The following is a 19,734-nucleotide window of genomic DNA, read 5'->3' as shown; positions in this document are numbered from 1 at the left end:
CCAAGATAAGCTCCAGAAGCACACCTAACACATTTCAACCACTAACAGGCATTCAGTCTAGACTACTGCTAGTCTGAGTACGGCAGCCTTGAAATTTACAGAGAAGAAAGAATTCATATAGAATAAACTCCTGTGCTCATGCCTTATGACAGATTTTGGAAAACCAAACAGAGCAGCAGTCTCCCTTTTATACAGGCATTTCTGACTTTCGCATGGCTTATGACAAAGTTAAAAGTATTTTCAACAGATAGTGCAGCAAACCATCAAGAAGTAAAAACGGATTCTCAAGTCCCATGGAAAATCCTCATTTAGTGCTTCAAAGGAGCCAGGTAACTTTGTTACGACTATGTTTGATGTAACTCTGCATAAAAAAGATACCTTTTTGTATGTGTCTTTGGGCAGATGTTTTTATTTATTTATTTATTTATTTATTGAAGTGCTATCTATTCCAGCAGCTCCAATTATTCTTGAACACTACTAAAATATGTTAATCCTGATTAGAAAATTTTAAACTCTTTCAAAACAGCAATGCCAAAGTACAAGTTGAGCTGGGAGATCATATTTTTCAGAAACTAAGGACTAAAAAAAGGAGGAAAAGAATAATATGTTCAGTGTAGAAGACCTGAAAGCCAACTGAAAATACTCATTACACCTGCAATAAGCCAAGAGTACTGTCATGGTTTTGAGAAGCAGCTGTGAGGGTAAAATGCTCCTGTGGCAGTCTTACAGGAAGCATGTTGTGCTCCTTCCCAAGTAACAAATTTTCATAGAACACTAGATTTTATATCACAAACTCTGTATTTCAATATGCCTGCATTTTCCTAATATCGTTGCACATTTCAACCACAAGAGCATCACCAATATCTGTCTTTCTGCAGAAGTAAGTCTGTGTGACAACGTAGGAGCCTCACAAACGTGGAATACATATTCCCAGGTCACTGAGCACAGGGCTGCCTAGTGCACAGATGAAAGGCGTAGAATTGGAAAGGGATAAATGTTATCTCTGCTGAGCTGCTGTGCAGGGAAATGGAACAGCACCAGCAAGGGCACTGAGTGCCCACTGGACGCCAGTTACCCAGTGTCTCATATCACTTGCCAGAAGCAAGGGTACACAAGGCCGTAGGTTCACACCGTCTTTTAAAAAACACAAGATCAATGACTTTGGCTGAAAAAGATTGCCGGCACGTTGCAACCGACTTTATATGCCACCCTTAGTACTTCGGGGGGACCACTCCAATGACAGGTATCACGAAGCAAAGGGAGACAGATGTGTAACTACGACTCCAGCCCTCACAAATAGGTGAAGTACGCGCATCACCCTGCCATGTAATTCCCTTCGGATGCACTGACAGCCTTTCGTGTCACCTTTCGTGTCACCTTTCGTGTCACCTTAGCATCACAGTGAGCTCTCCACAGAACTGCCCCCCCCGCTCCCTCTCGCTGCGGCTGCCCACGCAGACCCCCGAGCCCACCTCCCCTTCCCCCGGGGGTGGGCGACCACGCGTGGCGGCCGCTCTGGGACCCCCGCCGGGCTCGCTCCTCCTCAGCGGGCATCCAGCCCCGCTCCGGCCCCGCCGTGCCGGCGGCCCCCATGACGGGCAGCGGGGCGGCCGGGGGCTCCGCGCATGCGTTGGGCCGGCGGGACGTGGTGCTCCGCTCCGCTCCGCTCCGCTCCGCTCCAACTTGCAGCCCGCGGCTCGGCCCCCGGCAAGGCGGCGGTGGCAGGGGAGCTGCTGGGGCCGGGATGAGGGCGGTGAGGCGAGGCGGCCCGCGGGCCCTGTGGCAGCCGCTGGTGCTGGTGCTGGCCGTGGCGTGCGCGGCGCGCAGGTGAGCGGCGGAGGGGAGCGGGCGCAGGGGCCGCCGGCCGCCTCCCTTAACGCGGCTGTGCTCCTTCCCGCAGCGCCGACGAGCCCAGCAACATGTCCTACGTGAAGGAGACGGTGGACGGGCTGCTGCACGGCTACGACATCCGCCTCAGGCCCGACTTCGGAGGTGAGCCGCCCGCGCTCCCCGCGCCCCGGCCCCGCTGCCCGGGCTCCCCCCGCCTAACCCCGGCTCCCGCATCCCCTTCCCTCCCTTCTCCCTTCCCCGCAGGGCCGCCCGTCGGTGTGGGCATGCGGATAGAGATCGCCAGCATCGACGTCGTGTCCGAAGTCAACATGGTGAGTGAGCCAAGGGCGACCACTCGCCCCCGGGTCGGCACCTGCACCCACAGGGGGCTGTGCCCGAGGGAGAGGGAGAGCAAATCCTGCAAAGCAGCCGGGCACGTCGGGGGTACAAGGAAAAGTTATCTGTGCTCTTGGCACAGCGTTTGCATGTAGCGCTCCAGAAGCGCTCGCTGCCTTGCTCAGCATGCCTGCTGCAGGTTTGAGGTTCTGGGTTTTGCTTGCGCTGTTTTGCTCTTTACAGTGTCAGCAGCTGTCATCGGAAACGTTGGGTTTGCCTTAGCTGTAGAGGCACATGACAGATTTGTGTGATTTTTTTTTTTTTAATGTCAAATGATTTAAAGTTAGACAACTCATATTGCAAGCTAAAGGCGTTGAATAAAAGCGTCAAAAAGTAAAGAATGTGCAGCTTCTACAAAGCACTCATTCCTGTAGAAGAAAAAAGTATTGTAGATGAAATACTTGACGATGTTCCCTATCCAACTATCAAAATTAGAAAAGTCCCCTAGCTACAGGTGGGAAACGTATGGCGTTTGATTTCAGTTCTGCTGCTGAAAGGAGCGCTGCTAGACATGCAGGCTCGAAGAAAAAAAAAAATGTCTGTACACTGCTTGCCTCGTTTGACAGTCTTTTCCCAGAAGAAACTGAAAAATCAGGTACAACTTTGAACATTTTACAGAATCATGCTGGATTAGCATGCACCCCAGGCATTTTGCTCTCACTGTCTTTTCTTGTACTGGGTCTCATGAAACTCTAAGATGCGTTGTTTACATAGGGGAGTGCTTATTTGGCTAAAAGAAGCTTAAAACCTTGCATTTCCATGCTGATCAGTTTATTTCACTAAAAAAAAAAAAAAAGATATTTGTCCATTCAAAGTAATTTACTTGTGTTTTTTTTTCCCTTGTATATTACAGTTAATAGTTGTCACTCAAAACTGATGAAGAGAGTTTGTTTCCCTCTTCATATTTACTTTTTTCTGTTGTTTGCTGTACAAGCACAGTTCCTATTTGCATGTAACTGCTATATTTGTTAGGATTGCGCCTAGGAGAGTTGGGAGGAGAAGATATTTGTCACTTTGCATGTAGCATACCAGTCTTAAGTTTCAGCTCCTGGAGTTCCTGTTGCTGCTTTGTACTTTCAGGGAGGACACAATAGGGACTGTGCAGATGAGGCAGAGAAAGCAGAACATAGATCTTCTCTATATCAAAATAGTTAAAGAATAGATTATCTCCAAACTGTTTCTACCACCCTGTAGCAGGATCACTGCTTCTACAAAGCAATGTGCCCTGGAAAAGCCAAATACCACAAACATCATCACCAAAATACCTTCTCTGAAAGGTCCAGAATATATCTCACAAAGTTTCAACACCTGAAATCCTGTTAATTCAAAGGGGAGTGGATGTGACAGTTTCCAGTGGAAGTGCATTAATTGCATTGGATTAATTGCACTGGTATTAATTGCATTGGATTGCATTGTGGTTTGCATTGCATTGCATTGCATTGCATTGGCTTGCAGCATTTCTGCCTAGCTCTGACGGATCCAACATGCAACTTCCTGCACCCTTCCAGTTCTTGCACAGCCCGTGGTAAAGTGTAATTTGAACCTTCTAGTTTCTAATCAAGTGAATTTGCATGCTAGATGGATTTGGCAACTCACCACGTGCTGGGGGGGGGGCGGGGGGGGGCACTTGACTTAAGACTGGTCAAAAAAGTGACAAGGTGTTTTAATTTCCTAAAACGACGCATCTGCACAGTGGAATGAAGCAACCATTCCCAGGTATAGCCAAAAACTGGTACCTTAAGGTAAAATATGGGAGAAAAACAGTCCCCATTTGGAATCAGTCTAAAAGGGGTCACCCATATCACCTGTACTACATTCATACCATGTCTGCAGTGTTATTTGTCACAAGGTCTTTATTGTCTTGTCAGAGACCATTGTATAGTCTTTTTTTGGGCAATGATCAGTAACCTCATCCATCATTGCAGAAATTAGGGGATTGCCATGTCAGCTTAAGAGTAACATTCCTGCCTAGTGACATAATGCCTTATTCTAGTATTTTTTTTTCTGAGAAAAAGAGCTTTGAAGGGTTGCAGCAACCTGTGAATCTTTTAGCTTTTCATCTTTCCTTTTAAACTCGTGTCTTGTAGATTTTTTTTTTCTCTCCTTAGTAAGAGGAGTAAGAGGTACCATTCTATTCAGTCAGTCTCACCTAGGAGGAGTGGAGGCAGTTCTCTCATCCCTTGGCTCTCCTCAGGAATGTGAAACCTTATTTCCAGAATGGCAGAAGCAGCTATTCCAAATCTTGGTACCCACTGGTGAGGTTAAACTTTCTATTTCAGTTTCAGTGCTGAAATAAGAGTAAAGTTCTTTTTGGTTGGTTGGTTGGTTGGTTGGTTGGTTTTGTTTTTTTATATCTCTGTACTCCTTCAGTGTGTTAGATGAGAATTTGTCCCGGCTGTAGGCTGTCCACCAAGTTAACAGGCAGATTTGTATGTCTGAGTAAATTCAGTCATCAGGGAAAAAAGTTGAAATATAAACAACGGAACAATTGTGAATTCTGTGAAAACCATCCGTAATAACTGTCTGCTCAAGCAGCTTGTTTAGTTGTTATGGCTTCTTCAAATATGCTAGGTTATTATGAATATGCTCAATTAATTAGTAAAAACTCACAAAGCCTTGAAGTCAACCATTCTTGCAATTTCCCCTAAGTACTCAGGCTTCATCTGTTCAGCTCTTTAAACTGCATTGTTTTATAACTGTTTGGTAGTTCAACAATACTGTATTGAGCTGCCATAGCAACTTCTACAGAAAGATTAATTGAAGCAGTCATTCTCATGACACCTATGTTTGGCATCGGATACGTTGTCGTATATTGATTTTTGCAGGTAATAAGCTGAAGAGCTTGTCATACATTGAACAAGCAGAAGAAGTAGAATGTAAACGTTGTAATGACTGTTGCCCTGTTCTAATCATACCTTCTTCCTAATACACCATAAGTTTTAATCTGTTTCCATCAGATTTTCACATCCTTGCTACAGTAATTGGAATTTACAAAGCATTCACTTCCAAAGGTACAAGGTGACTCTTCTGCTTTGTCTCATTTAATGACTGTTCAGCTAATTTTCATCCATGACAGAGTTTCTTTAGAAGTATATGAGACATTTACATGAATATAAAGAGTTCATTAAGAACCATGCTATGACTAAATCTATTAAGTTTCTGTGACGTGAATTGTCTGCTTTACCATGATACCTTTACCTGATTAACAGAAGGTGCTGATTGTACATCAAGAATGAACATGGGTAGTATGATTCATGGTAGTTCCGTCAAGCTTCAGCAAGCAAGCATATGACATATTGCTATATCTACAAGGAAACAGTTGCAAAGTAACTGGGCTCCTAAAAAAAAAAGTGCACATGCAATACATGACAATCTTCTCTCTAATATGTTTTTCCTACTGAGCAGGTAGTCAAACCTTTATAATAGAGAAAAAGTAGCTGTTACGTGCTGTAAAGCTTTGAAAGCCAGTGCACACATTAAAGACCCTTTTATAGAGCAGTTGAGAGACACAAAAAATAAGCCCATTGGTTCATTTTGGGGAACTCTGTTCCTGAAGTGCCATACTGATTTTACACTGATGATGCAGATTTCGTTTATGTGATACCAGATTGCAGGTTTTATGTCCCAGCAAGAAAGAAGGAAAGAAAGTTTCATTGTTCTTTGGCAGGAGAGGTATAATCCTTTAGTTTCTCCACAACCAAAGTCTGTTTTACTGTTTTTCCCCCAAACAAGTCACAGATCTTGCAGAGAAGTAGGATCTCGTCTTTGCTCACGGTTCAGAAATCACTATCTTCTTCCCAGGGTTTCTCCTTAAGTCTACCTCTTATGCTGTCAACATACCAACCTGTTGGAAAACATTCTTGGCCCAGAAAGAATTTAGTTAGCTTAAACCACTCATATTTGCACCCTTTGGGAAAATAATAAATAAATAAGCCAACTATGTAGATTTTTTTTAATCCATTTCATGCTATACCTCCCTTTTGTATTCTGTCCCTTTATCTTTTCACTGTTATGATTATACATAAAAAACTAGACCTAGAAATAGACATTATCTTCTGGTGCATTTTTGACACCTTGGCTTATGCTCAATGATAAAGTCACGCAGTTGTGGCACAGAGTAGACCCCTGTGTCATGTATGATCCCTCACGTTGTCGTGACTGCATGACTGTGGTGGGTTTGGAGGATGAAGCATCTCCCACAGCACTAACACTCCGCAGCCCATATAATCAGACATTATTTTCTACCACACTTACTTCACTTTTCCTGGAAGCAATGTAATGCTTTTCTTTTTTCCTGCAGCCTTTATCATTGCTCCCAGGCCTACTACTGAAACACTAGCTTACATTAGAAATGAAATCCAAGAGAAGTTCACCTCCAACATACCAGGAGGTTATAGATACGCTACCTTGGAGGCTTATAAACAGTTCACTGTCTGAAGGACTTTTTTCATAGTTGTTTTGCATCACACGTTGCCACCATAGCAGCAAATGCATTATGGCACATTTACAACAAAATGCACAACAGCTCCCAGAAAGATATTCATTAATGTCCAGCACAACCATTTATACAGTGGACAATTTTCAAGGTAATTCCATCTTTTCATTTTTCACTGTATATTCTCAGACACAATTACGTATATCACCATGTTACCATATTGTAGTAAATCCTCAGTATTATTTTGTTGAGGATAAATTAATGTTTTGTATTAGTAAAGAGAGAAATCAAGGCATTCGAGTGAAATACACAGTAGCTCTGTGCCCACAGCCCAAGCCCCAATTTCAGCCCTCCCAGGGCTGTTGGTCCCAGGCAGTGCTGGGGTTTAAAGCCTCAAGCTGGGTAAGGTTTAGAACCACTAGAAGTTTACCCATTACTCCTGGCCAGCCAGCACTCATGCATTAGATCCCAGCTTTAGTAACAATAGAGAGACTTACGTGTATGGGTGCAGGCTATCTTAAGGCACTTTTTGCAGGTTAAGCTGTGTTTATAGACTTCGCCAGAGTTTCACACATCATCTTGTCCGTCAGTTGATTGGCTGGGTTAAGTGTCTGAGAAAGCAGCGTGTTGGCTATTGTGAATGTCAGTATGGGAATTCAGCTCTCTTGTGGAGAGTTTAGGACCCAAATTAGCATCAAGAACCCCGTTTCCATAGCTCTTTGCATCACAGCAGCCAAGTCTCCTTTATTTGAATCTTAAGTCTGGTACCTGGAGAACTAGAAAGTCAAATTCCTTCAGCTCAGCCCATAAGGCAACAGAAGTGATCAGGGTAGTCACAATGACAGTAAATACAGTTCCTCAGTCTAAATACGTTTGCCTGAAGATTCATATAGAGATTAAACTGATTTTGAAAAATGGCATAGAACTCAACAATTCTTAATGAAAATTAGCCTAGCTGTAGTGCAGAAGAAGGGAGAAGTACTTTTCTGTTATATAGCAACCCTCTTGAAAAGCATGAAGGACATGCAGAGGACTTGAAATGAATATTAATAGAAACATTCAGCAACTGATTTTATTTTTTCCTGCAAATGAAGAAAAACTAATCAAGTAATAATACATAAAGGTCAGATCATTTCATCACTGTCTGTTCTGAGCAGGAGTAATTATATTAACAGTGAAACATGGAATGAATGTAGAAATAGGCAGCTTGAGGTTAAGTGGCTGGGTCATGTTATTGGATGTTTTGCTGGGTTATTTTTCATTTGAATGCAGGAATAAGTGGTCCTTCAACAAAATTAACAAGTAGACAGAACAGGTAAAGTGATAACTTAAATGTTGTTTCATATGACCCAGAAAAGATAAATCTTCATTTTTTTTGAAAATCAAACTCAACTGAGACCAGCTTCAAGCAAGTATTCCAAGTTCTCTTTTTAGCCTGATGGGCATAATACTTCACAAGTTCCCTTATTTCAAGGTTTAAACAAACAAGCTATTAATGCCCTTCATAGAAAAGAAGTGATTCTTTTATTATTAGATGGGCAACTCTCCCATCTCTCTCAATTGTTTCTCTCTCTGGCCACCGTAGGTGGCTTACCCTTACTTCCTAGCATTTCTCAAGGGCTGATAAACTCAGTTCTGACCCATGTACATCATCTTTTAGCCCTGATTTTACACTTGATGCCACAAGGCATCCTGACACATCTGTAGTCCAGCCAGATGATATAACTCATGTGGAGCCTGCATTTGTGAAGACAAAAGATAAGATGGTCACACTTCCCATTTGTTTAAAACATATTTCAAGAATACAGCCATACAACACAATTTTTTAACATTTTTTGGTAAGCAGCTTCTTTCCTTCTTGTTTCTCCTGAGCCTGGAGTAAAAAATAAGATAAAATAAAATAAAGTAAATAAAATAAAATAAAATAAAATAAAATAAAATAAAATAAAATAAAATAAACAATAAGTCTGAAATACAGTGCTATTACTGTGATGAACTGTCAGAAATACCTGGAAAGGAAAGGACCACATGATTTCTTAATCATTCCCCCAAACACTTCTGCCAGGTTTGTTTCCTGAAATCTACAGTTAATCCTATCGCAATGGGACCTGCAATGAGACGTGACTTCCAGTTATGTGGATGAAAAAATCCAGGGTTTTGCCAAGCATGCCCTGTTTTGTGCATCTGCATCAATGTGCCTGTGCTGTGACCACTGAAAACTTCCAGACTGGGGGTCTGTTAGCCTGTACAAACCCCACAGTTCAGTAGCACAAACATTTTGAGAACGTTCAGGGTCCCAAATGATTCTTTAGTAACAGAATGGTCAACAATTCACACAAAGGACCCATTCCCCAAAATTATCCTTTTCCCAAAAAGAGAAAAATACCTCCATAAAATTCAGAGTTTTTCCAGGAATGTGAAAAATGTTTTTTTTTGTGTGGGTGGGTGTGGTTGTGTAGGCAGGTAGGTAGGACGGGGCAGGGGGCTTAATTAAAAGTTTGTATTTGTATTTTCCCCATTTTCATTGCCTTTTTATTTCTGAATCTGGAAAGGTGAGAATATCAGAAACTCCCACAGTGAACATTTGTCTTCATAAGGAGATTTAAGGGACGCTTTTCAAATGGCTGCAAAACTTAGTGATTTTTTTTTTATTGGCTTTACTTCGTACTTTATGCCTGAAGAGTTTTTTGTAATTCTTCTAGGCTGTTTTCATAAATTCTCTTCCAACTGCAGTTCAGGAAAGACCTGGAGTTAAAGCCGTGCACCCAGAAGAAGGAACAGTCACACCACCAATTCTCCCTGAGCTGTGAAAAGATCTTCACCCTCAGGTAGCACCGAAAAGACTTGCTCCTTTTCTCAGGATGCCATGTAGTCTGAGACAACAGCTGAAACTGTTAAATCAAACCCAGGGATTTCCATCATTCAGCAGCATCCCCAGCTGCTGTGTTTTATGGGGTGCTGTATTCCAAACAGCAGCAGCTGCTGAGAAGAGTTCTCTGCGATGTCTTATTCCCCATATCTGCATAACCTGTATTTTAAAACATCAATGAAGCCTGAGAAACTGACTATAAGGGCTTCTCTCAGGTGGTGAAAGAGTCCAAGATGACTTCCAGAAAGATTTTATACTTTAATGCTCTTTAAGACTCCTTGTTTTCTTCAAGAAAAAGAATTCTGAATCTGAAGGTATGCACCTTTGTGCTTGTAGAATTCCTCTTCCCTCACATGAAATACTGCCTGTAACACTGGCAGTGCTCCAGAAAGTGTATTAAAATGAAATTACTTCTACCCCAAAGGCAAGACTGCTGCAAATATGTTCAGAAGGAAATCTGTAGTAGTAGTCGTCTGAATAATCTAGCGGAATAACACCAGATAATGCAGTTTGTTTCAACCTTTCGCTAAGCACTAGCTCTGTATTAAGATTTACATGGGCTGGAGAAGGTAGATTTGATTTTTTTGTATATCAAGCTTGACAATGTCCTTTCAAGAGTAAAAGGCTGGTTTTGGCCAAAGCAGTGTTACACTGATTTGCTCCATCCTCTGCTGGGGCGAATCCTTGATTGCTTGTGTTATGTCGTGAACAGGGAAAAGGTAGTCTAAAAGACACAAAGGCAGCTTCTAGAAAGTTGTATTATCACACAGACATCCACCTCATAGCAAGAGTGAGTTGTAAGGTTTTAAATACTGTAGATTGCATAGTTTCAAAGCAAAGATTAATGGTTTCAGACTGCCAAACTTAATTAAAGGTTGGAATAAATGTTCTCCATTAAGATTCATCAATCCATTTGGCTGAGATTGACGAATTTCACTCGTGTCTTTTTAAATTGTCTATAGAAAAAAATGAAGAGATAGCAAAGTTAAAACTGCTGAAATAGATACATGGTGTCTAAATATTGTTCAGGATCTTAATCATATTAAAAGAGGAGTGCAGTTAATTCCCCATCATAATTTTATGCTGAAGAACCTCTTAATTGCAGCTGAAGTAAAATGAGTACCAGTCAGCTGCAGGTAGATGCATTCATGCTTGTGTGTCTCAGGAGCTTTTGGGCAGCACCAGTCCCCACAAGCACTGAGGACTCTAGTCCCATCCAAGGGGACCAGATGCTGGTAGCCCCACTGGTTTTAAGGAGTATGCTCATGGATGAAATGTCTCACACCAGTAAAATTAAGCGCACGTTAGTTTTACGAGCTCAACAGTTTGTTCAGCAGTTTGTAGGAGCAATCCAGCTCTCCAGTTTACAGCATTTTTAAACCTTTGTTTCACTGCAATTTTCTGTGTAATTACTCTTCAGCATGAGCAAATAACCAAGCCTGGAATGATACCCCTTCCCCTGTGTTCTTCCATGCTGATTTATCCTTTCTTTGACCAATTTGTTTGTAAACGATTCACTCTGAATACCAATGCACTGGTCAAGGAGAGGACATAGGTGAGCTTCAAAGACTTCATAAATGTATTGCACTTCACAGGCAGTGTGCAGCTTTGTCACCGGCTTCCTGTGAAGGCAACAAAACATGGGATTAGCAGCCACCTGTAAATTACAGATATATTTTATCCACTGTGCCAGGTCTGACTAGAAAAAAAATGAGTAAGCTGCAAAACATCAATAAAATGCTGGGAATCAAATCTGCAATGACAGACTTCACAGGTTGTTAAATGCTGTGTGGATTCCTGCACTAATAGGAAGCAAATATAGTGTCATTGTGGTATCAATTGAAAATGAATCCTGCATAGAAATCTTTTTAGTTCTCGCTGTCAAGAGAAATGGCTTTGTTTTCCAAAAGCTCCTGAGTAGCATGTGTTACTGAGATCTCAAGGAATAACACATTCTTTCCTTTTAGTTATTCCTAGCAGAAATTCAGAGTAAGCACAAAGCAGATGGTTACAATGACCAGCATAATTCAGAAAACACAATGTAAATGCAAACAGCAAAATAGAAACCATTTCGCTCAAAGCAATTTTCCCAGCTCTTCTCACCAATACAACAATGGTCTGTGAGAGAGAGAGTTGCTCTCAGAGGAAATTTTTGCACTAGATCAAATTATCAGTTCATTGAGCCAATTTCAAATATGAAACTAAAAATTTTGCTTCATGCTGGAGTGTATCATCCTGATGGGATGTCTGTGTATTTTATCATGCCAATTCTGAAAACATATCATAACACAAATCTTCCACTATTTCCCTCCCAGAACCCAGTAATCCTTATAAAAATTATAAATTTTACACTGTTCTACCCTTTAGATAGCACCAGGGAAATACCACTGCCAGAGACATAATAGGGTAATGTGGTCCATGTCCAACCACTGCCCTTCTGTGAGTTTGATCTATCATATAATCAGAGATTCATTAAGGTTGGAAAAGACCTCCAAGATCATCTAGTCCAGCCATCCCCCTGACTGCTCAATCTCTCGCTGGAACAGGGATCCTTTGTAAGTGATACTGTTGTAGCTCCTAGGAGAGGGACTGCTAGGAGGAGACAGCAGTTCTGGGATGCACAGTATGAGTCGAGATTTCTCAAGAATAACATGATCCTGCACCACCATGGGCAGTGTTGGTCTTTGGACATTTTGCAATGTGACATGGGTACAGCACTGTTACACTTCCCACTATGAAACACTGCTTATGGTTTTTTGTCTGTTTTTTTTGTTTGTTTGTTTGTTTTGTACCTTCACAGTTACAGTAAGCATTCCAGGTTGTCAAATAATAGATGCTAAATAGCTTGTAAGTTATTTGTAAAGTGATTAATATTAATTCTTAATACTCATCAGCTACCTGAGAGCAGTAACAGGAAGTGTAGCACTAGCAAAGAGCAGCAGAGCAGCCAGTAATGTCCTTGGTGTTAGGTGCTCATTTGTCACATCTGCAGAAGCCAAGAAGCCATAAGCAATTAAATGACAGGACAGCTCCAGAACTACCTCCTCTCAGAAGGTAACATGGGACAAGGGGCCACCTAGGAATGACCTAGGAATGCTTCTCATTGAGTTGTCCAATATAAAAATTCTTTTTTTTTTTTCCTTAAAACAGTGAGAGAAGGAAAGAGAAAATAGATACATATTTTTTATCTTTTCACGAGTCACTTTTTCTGTTTAGGTAATCTTTCTGCTTATAGCTATGCTCCTTCCACAGCAGGATAGCTATCAAGCTCCTATCTTATTGGAAACAAATATATTTTTGAAGATTAGATATTAATCTGCAAATGATTCAGACATGTATTGTTCAGGCAAGCTTATTACATGTGTTTAGTACAGGACCTGGTGGCTTCAATGCCTTTTACACAGCTTGTGTTCTGAAATCCAGGCAACCCTGGCACTCCAGATCACATAGAACCATTGCAAGACTTGCTGCTGACAACCTGTTGGTCCAGGGAACAATGTCAGCACCTGATCTGCAGGAGATGACTGCTGGCTCAGCAGGGACCCCACTGATCTCATGGCAGCTCAGCTGTCATGACAGATGGACAGTTCTTTTCACTGTTATTTAAAACAGGAATATCATGGTTTAGGTTAGTTTGTATAGGACTATATAGAGCCTCTTTCCTAAACGAATACAATGCACTCAGACATTTTATATAAATTTGTCGTTTGCTGTGTTCCCAAGGATGTTTGTGGGACTAAAAGGGAGTTTGGACTAAAGCAGGCAGCTCTACCTTCCTCAGCTGTTGTTTGGTTGTTATGTTTTTGTTTTTTTTCTCATCCAAATGATTACAGAGATGGAGAGTTCATCACAATATTGTGGATAGGGATTAAAAAAATACAGAGCTATGTACATAACTGAAAGCATTACGAATCCATAAAACTTAGAAGGATGCATAATTTTGCACTTATGTCCAAGCAAATGGCAAGTCAGTATTTCATATGCATTCCAGTTACAGAAGTGATCACCGTAACACTTCGCAACATTCAAGAACTCTGAAAAAGAACAAGACAAACTTTTGGCAATAGCAAATCAATGTCAATTTGGAATTAATACATTTTGATTGAAATATTTTAATTCTAGTATTTAGCTATATCCATGTGCTCTTGGATCATCTTTTATAGACAGTCCGTAGAAGAAAAAATGATATATTTGAAACCTAGGTAGGGAAAAAGGGATTCTCGTTTATTAGCCATTCTTCCATTGAATATCAATTCTGAAGGACTCTTCTGGAGTACATACAGTATAAAAGTACCCAGGCTACATGGTCCTTGGGTTAGTTTCCACTGAAATCCATGAGGATACATCAGTGATCAATCAAGCCAGTCTTACTCAGGCTGGTGATACTTTCCTGCAGTAATTGCATTTTCTTGCAAAACACCTAGCATCCATAAACTCAGAACAAACTGAACTGTCCTGAACATAGGCATCAAGGAAAACTTTTCAAAATGCTGAACGTCTATGCTAAAGCTGCTGAGAAGATCTAAATAGCAAACTGCAAACAAATGAAAATGAGGAAGTGAGAAAAAGCAAGAACCCTTTATAATCCTAAGAATATATTCTCTGTCATTTCAGAGTCTTGTCTTGCAGAGAGCTTGGTTTTCCGTGCAGCTTTTTTACAACTTCCCCGCTGCTACATCCATCCATCCTAACCTAACATTTGAATGTTGGTGTAAGAAGTTATTCTGACAGTAATCTAAGATCTCAGTCTCCCTAGTCTACATTGAGCCAGCTCCAGTGAAAATAAAATGAATGTGAACAGCTCACCATGCATCTTGGACCTTGTTGGAGCAAGTCCAGAGAAGGCCCATGAGGATGATCACATCGAGGCTAGAACACATCTTCTGTGAAGAGAGGCTGAGAGACCTGGGGTTGTTCAGCCTGAAGAAGAGAAGGCTGCAGGGAGGCCTTATAATGGCTTCCTGGTGCCTAAAGGGAGCCTACAGGAAAGCTGGGGAGGGCCTCGTGGTCAGGAGTGTACTGATAGAACAAGGGGTAATGGTTTTAAACTAAAAGAGGGCAGATTTAGATTATATATAAGGAAGAAATTCTTTACCCAGAGGGTGGTGAGGCACTGGCACAGGTTGCCCAGAGAAGCTGTGGATGCCCCATCCCTGGAGGTGTTCAAGGTCAGGTTGGATGGCACTTTGGGAAACCTGATCATTATTTGCAAGGGGGGTTGGAACTAGATGATCTTTAAGGCCCCTTCCAACACAAACCTTCCTATGATTCTATGATTCTTTTATTATTCACTCCCACAACTACATTATCAGCATGATGTAAGCTTTAAAAGTCACAAGTGAGAATCTCTTCCATTCTCTGTATAGATGTGTGATTTTTTGTTTTATTTGTATATTTGTCTTTAAATAAATAAATTAGGATAAGTCTACCATTTGGGGAATTTTGTGGATGTTAATTCTTCTGTGTCCCGGCAAATGTGACTGTCATTGTAACAGCGGAGCAAAGCTGTCAGGGGAGGTCACAGTTCCGTAAGAAAAGGCAGTCAGTAATTCAGCTAGCTTGGGACAGGCACAGAGAGCATTTTGGATGGCAGTGCAGAAACCTTACATTTTGGTCTGTGTTCAGCAGGAGACCGGTGCCTACAGTGGTCAAATCTTGCATTATAGAAAAAAAGACAACTGGCTCAGGGGCGAGGTCCATGGTGGAACTATAGGGTCAATTTCTGTTCCTTACACAGATTTCAGACTGTGGACATAGCAATTCCTCTGGCCCTCAGTCCCTTCTCTGTTGTCATTCCTGCCTCACAGGGATATTATGAGAATTAAATCCATTGTATGAGCATTTATTTGGACAGTGGGCAAGCTTCTGCATACTCAGATGAAAAGAAAAGGCATACAGCCTGTAGCTAAAAAAGAACATATCCCCTGTGACCAGTGATTTCAACAGAGCATCATGGCTTATGACCCAGCTGGTCTGTTCCTGTATCTCTAGAACAGTATTCTTGCGGTACTGACAGGAATTTATTTCTTACTTACCTAGTGAGAAATCCCAAGACAGCACAAGATGTTGCATGGTAATTACATTTTCCTCAGTGGGATTACTGAATGACATATTGTGATATATCAAGAGGCAACTGTGAATTTAACTTGAGTCAGCACAGTAGACTCTACCCGGTACAGTATGTTTCCAGATGAACATAGTGTGAGTGCAAGAATAAAGGGAAGTTACTGAATACCTCACAGCACCGTGCATCCTCTGTCAGCATTAGCTTTCAAAACATGCCTGGGTCTGGGCTGCCTTGGGAACACTTTGTGTATTCATTATTTGTTTAGCTTACTTATTCACTTTAAGTACATATTGTTTGCAGAATGGATTCACAGGAGAAGGTAATAACAATACTAATTTGTAAGAAGAATCAGGCATATCAAAGCACAAAACTTACTGTTTCTTTTTATTTACTCTTTGATGCCACTAACTGCTTGTTTCTTAAGTAACGGGCATGGCTATTCTGTAAGTAGGCTATTTAATTTCATTAAATTTCAGTTTGCCCAGTTTTTGGGTTGTGACAACAATATGTAACAGCAGAGAATATATAACAGCAGAGGGCTCTGCTGATCATTAAAGAGGCTGGCAAATTTTCATATGTATCCCTGAAGGTCTTAATGCCTTTTGCAAGAAATTGCAAGGGTGGCATTTGGGGAGGAAGATGCAATAGTGCAAAAAGGTGCATACTGAGCTTTAGTTCCTGGATAGATAAACAGTTCACATACTTTGGTCCCAAAATATTGCTATTGATGTGCTGTAATGAGATCTGAGTATGGCAGTGCTGAATATCTTCAGTTGGTATCAGTCTTCTTACCAGGGAGGTAATGCAGGTTGCTTAAAGTGCCAGGGAGGAAAGTTTTCCTCCCTCCTCCTCTAAATAACTTGGTTGAAAGATCTGCTGTCTCTCCATTAATGCTATAATACAGTCTATGCAGATATTTCCCCTATCTCAGGAAGATAAGGTTAGTCAGTTTGAAGACCTAGAGAAAGAGCTTTTTTCTTGCTTTATAATCTGTTACTCCTTTAATTGAAAAGAAGGAACGCTTTTTCCCCCAATAGTCCTTAACCTCATGATTCAAGCATTACCAGAGCAGTTGCACAAAGTAATTTAGAGTTCCCTGAAAGCTGTATGGATTTTAAATGTGGTTTGGCAGATAAAAGAGCTCCTCAGACTCATTCTCTTGACCATGTCTACTATACAGAGCAGTCAAAGGCAAGAGAAGGTAATACGGCTGGTGCTATGACTGGTGTGTGCCAACTGAAAATTTTCAGGTACTTGGCAAGAAATCCAAGAAACTGAGTAAACTGGCATAGTAGCTGCTAAGTATAGTGAAGTAACGAGTATAGTGAGTAACGAGACCTAAGCAAGGACGATGGGCTCAGATCCATGACAAAAACTGCTACATTTGTTAAGAGGAAAGGGTAGAAATCATAGTAAAATAAAAAAGTTTTCTTACCTAGTCCATCCACTGTGTGAGTATGATACTGCCCTACACTGGGTATTTTCTGTGCTTATTTAGTGTGAAAGACTCCAGGAAGTAAAATGGGATCATTGCTGTGCAGTCCTTCCATATCTCAGTCAGGGGATTCCTCTTGTCTCTGGGACATTGTTTCTTTCACTTCATGGCTTTATATCACATTTCCCAGTACCTGCTCCTTTCAGATAAGGGTAAGTCATTTTGTGTCCTTTGTTTTGCATCCTGTAATTCTTCTAAAATAAGTCACTTCTCACAAATTTTTCTCATGTGATATGCTTGAGCTCAGTGGCCATTTTAGTTAATTTTAAAGTTAATGAAACAGCTTGTCACGTTGCGTACACAGCCTGTGTAAGGATCTGCTGTGTGCAGACTGGAAATGCATGGTTGGCTTCTTTGCTGCTCCCTAGGTTTATTTTCACACAGGTCATAGAGAAGAGTTAACAACTCGTGAGTAATGTCATTCTTTATGTGAGTAGTCCAATTTGGAGTTACGGTTTTCACTACACATTGATGTTGGATCAGAAGCCCTTCTCACCAACACCAGTATAAACCCTGCTGGTTTTTAATACCATGAATTATATTTTATTAATTCTGTTATCTTTCCTATTTTTTTAAGTCTAACCAATCTTAGCTAAATATACCAGCATCCTTAGCTACAATGTCTAGTTTAATACATGACATCCTGCATTCACTCAGCCTTCTGGTTGTGCCATCCCAGTTTGGTCCATGTCAAGTTAGCTTTCTCATAGAGGTCATTTGCAGAAATATTGGTACATCCCATCCATCCCAGGGATACACAGCACCTTGGAAAGTTGTGTCATGAATAGCAGTTGAACAACACTGAGCTAAGTGATTTACACTAAAATCTTCTGTGCAAAGAGCTAAGAACAGGGTCAAGATGCTTTATCACACAAGATGCTTCCCTGGCATAAATTACTTATGTTTCCAGGTACTGTGGCTGAGGCGAGATACGAAACAATGTCTGTAAGATAAGGCTGGAGATAAAATGCTTTGACCGCTCAGTCTGGGTTTTATTACAGACATGAAACAAATGAATTCATGGAGAGGCAGTATATTTTGTATAGCATGGCTGCTAGTAGATAGGCAACTTCTGTATTGCTTTCCACATCAGTGCCACAAATGAATTTGTATGTAAGCCGGAGTGAAAATATGTTGCAAGAAGATAAGTAAACACACATTTTCAAATGTCAGCAATCCAGTTCATTTTCTCATGGTTGGGTTTTCTGTTGAGTAGGCAGCAGTAGGCAGCCACAAAGTGATATATGTATTTTTCATAGTCAATATCTTTTGTTCTGATACATGAGGTATGCAGGCTGAGGGCTCACCAGGTGTCCAATTCATTTCCATGGAGGTAAGCAAACCGAACACCTGCATGGCAGATGAGAAGGGGGACTTCTGGCAGAGAGCAGGAAGATATCCAGCTGGATTTTAGTTACGGGCTTGCTAAAATTGGCCTGTGCTTTGAGAGACACTTTGGATGAAATTTGATAGTTTTTATCTAGTTCCAGGGAGAAAATTATGACATTTTGAAATGGCACCGAAAGCAGAGAAAGCAAATGGTGAATGAATCTTCAGCCCAGACAGCAAGGCATAGCATAGACCCAGATTGACAACAGTGCTTTAAAAAGAAGAAAAAGAAAAAAGAAAAAAAAAAGCAATCTTCTCTCCAGAATGTCTGGGTTTTATGAGGGTGGAAGGTATGTTTTTCCAAAGTGCATTATAAGCATCAAACAAGAGTATTTTTCTCACTTTAACATGGGATGATCTAATACCTTGATAGCAGATATGGGCAATTTCTCAGTTTCTTTGTAGTCTTGATATACCCAGTCTTATTGACAATTGTATTCAGAGTCAACAATAAAAAAGAAACACAATCAATGAAATATATTTCAGAAATGATCTACAGAAAACATATGTAGATAATATGCTAGTAAGTACTTAGAGCTTTCCAGAGTTGAAGGCAAATACCAGACAGCATATTGTATACAGTCTATCATAGTACAATCAAATTTTTAAAAATGAACTACATTTTTCATTAAAGTGAAAGATGGTTCCTGAGAAAATAAATCTCAGAAGATGTAACATTAAAAAATAAAATTAAAAAAAAATTGCTTTTTCATCAGTTTCTGTTAGCAGATGAAATCTCTACTATTTGCACATCTGTAAGCACGGTACAATCAAAACAGGAATATAAAATCACAGAGTCATAGCATCATTAATGTTGGAAAAGACCTCCAAGATCATTTGGTCCAACCATTCTCCTACCACCGATATTACCCACTAGACCATATCCCTAAGTACCAGGTCAAACCTTTCCTTAAACACCCCCAGGGGCAGTGACGCCACCACCTCCCTGGGCAACCCGTCCCAATGCCTGACTGCTCGTTCTGAGGAGAAATTTCTCCTCATTTCCAACCTGAACCTCCCCTGGCACAACTTGAGGCCATTCCCTCTGGTCCTATCACTAGTTATCTGTGAGAAGAGGCCGACCCCCAGCTCCCCACACCTTCCTTTCAGGCAGTTGTAGAGAGCAATAAGGTCTCCCCTGGGCCTCCTCTTCTCCAGACTAAACAACCCCGGTTCCCTGGAACACAGGACTTGTGTTCCAGGCCCTTCACCAGCTTCACAGCCCTTTTCTGGAGACACTCCAAGACCTCCAT

At 41.1% G+C, this 19,734-nt stretch overlaps 1 protein-coding gene across 2 annotated transcripts in view; it reads left to right on the top strand.

The window, feature by feature from the left end:
• The first annotated feature begins 1,459 nt into the window (after window positions 1-1,459).
• Window positions 1,460-19,734, top strand: part of GABRB1 (gamma-aminobutyric acid type A receptor subunit beta1) — a 130,161-nt gene continuing 111,886 nt past the window's right edge. For both annotated transcript variants that reach the window (XM_083833205.1, XM_083833206.1), the window contains exons 1-3: window positions 1,460-1,827; window positions 1,901-1,992; window positions 2,095-2,162. In XM_083833205.1, the coding sequence (XP_083689331.1) occupies window positions 1,592-1,827; window positions 1,901-1,992; window positions 2,095-2,162 (396 nt within the window). In that variant the 5' untranslated portion in view covers window positions 1,460-1,591. The remainder of the gene's footprint in view (window positions 1,828-1,900; window positions 1,993-2,094; window positions 2,163-19,734) is intronic.

Source organism: Anser anser (genome assembly GCF_964211835.1).
Source record: "Anser anser genome assembly, chromosome: 4".
Lineage (NCBI taxonomy): Eukaryota > Metazoa > Chordata > Aves > Anseriformes > Anatidae > Anser > Anser anser.
Note: the sequence above shows the minus strand (reverse complement) of the source record. Positions and strands in the feature narration are given on the sequence as shown.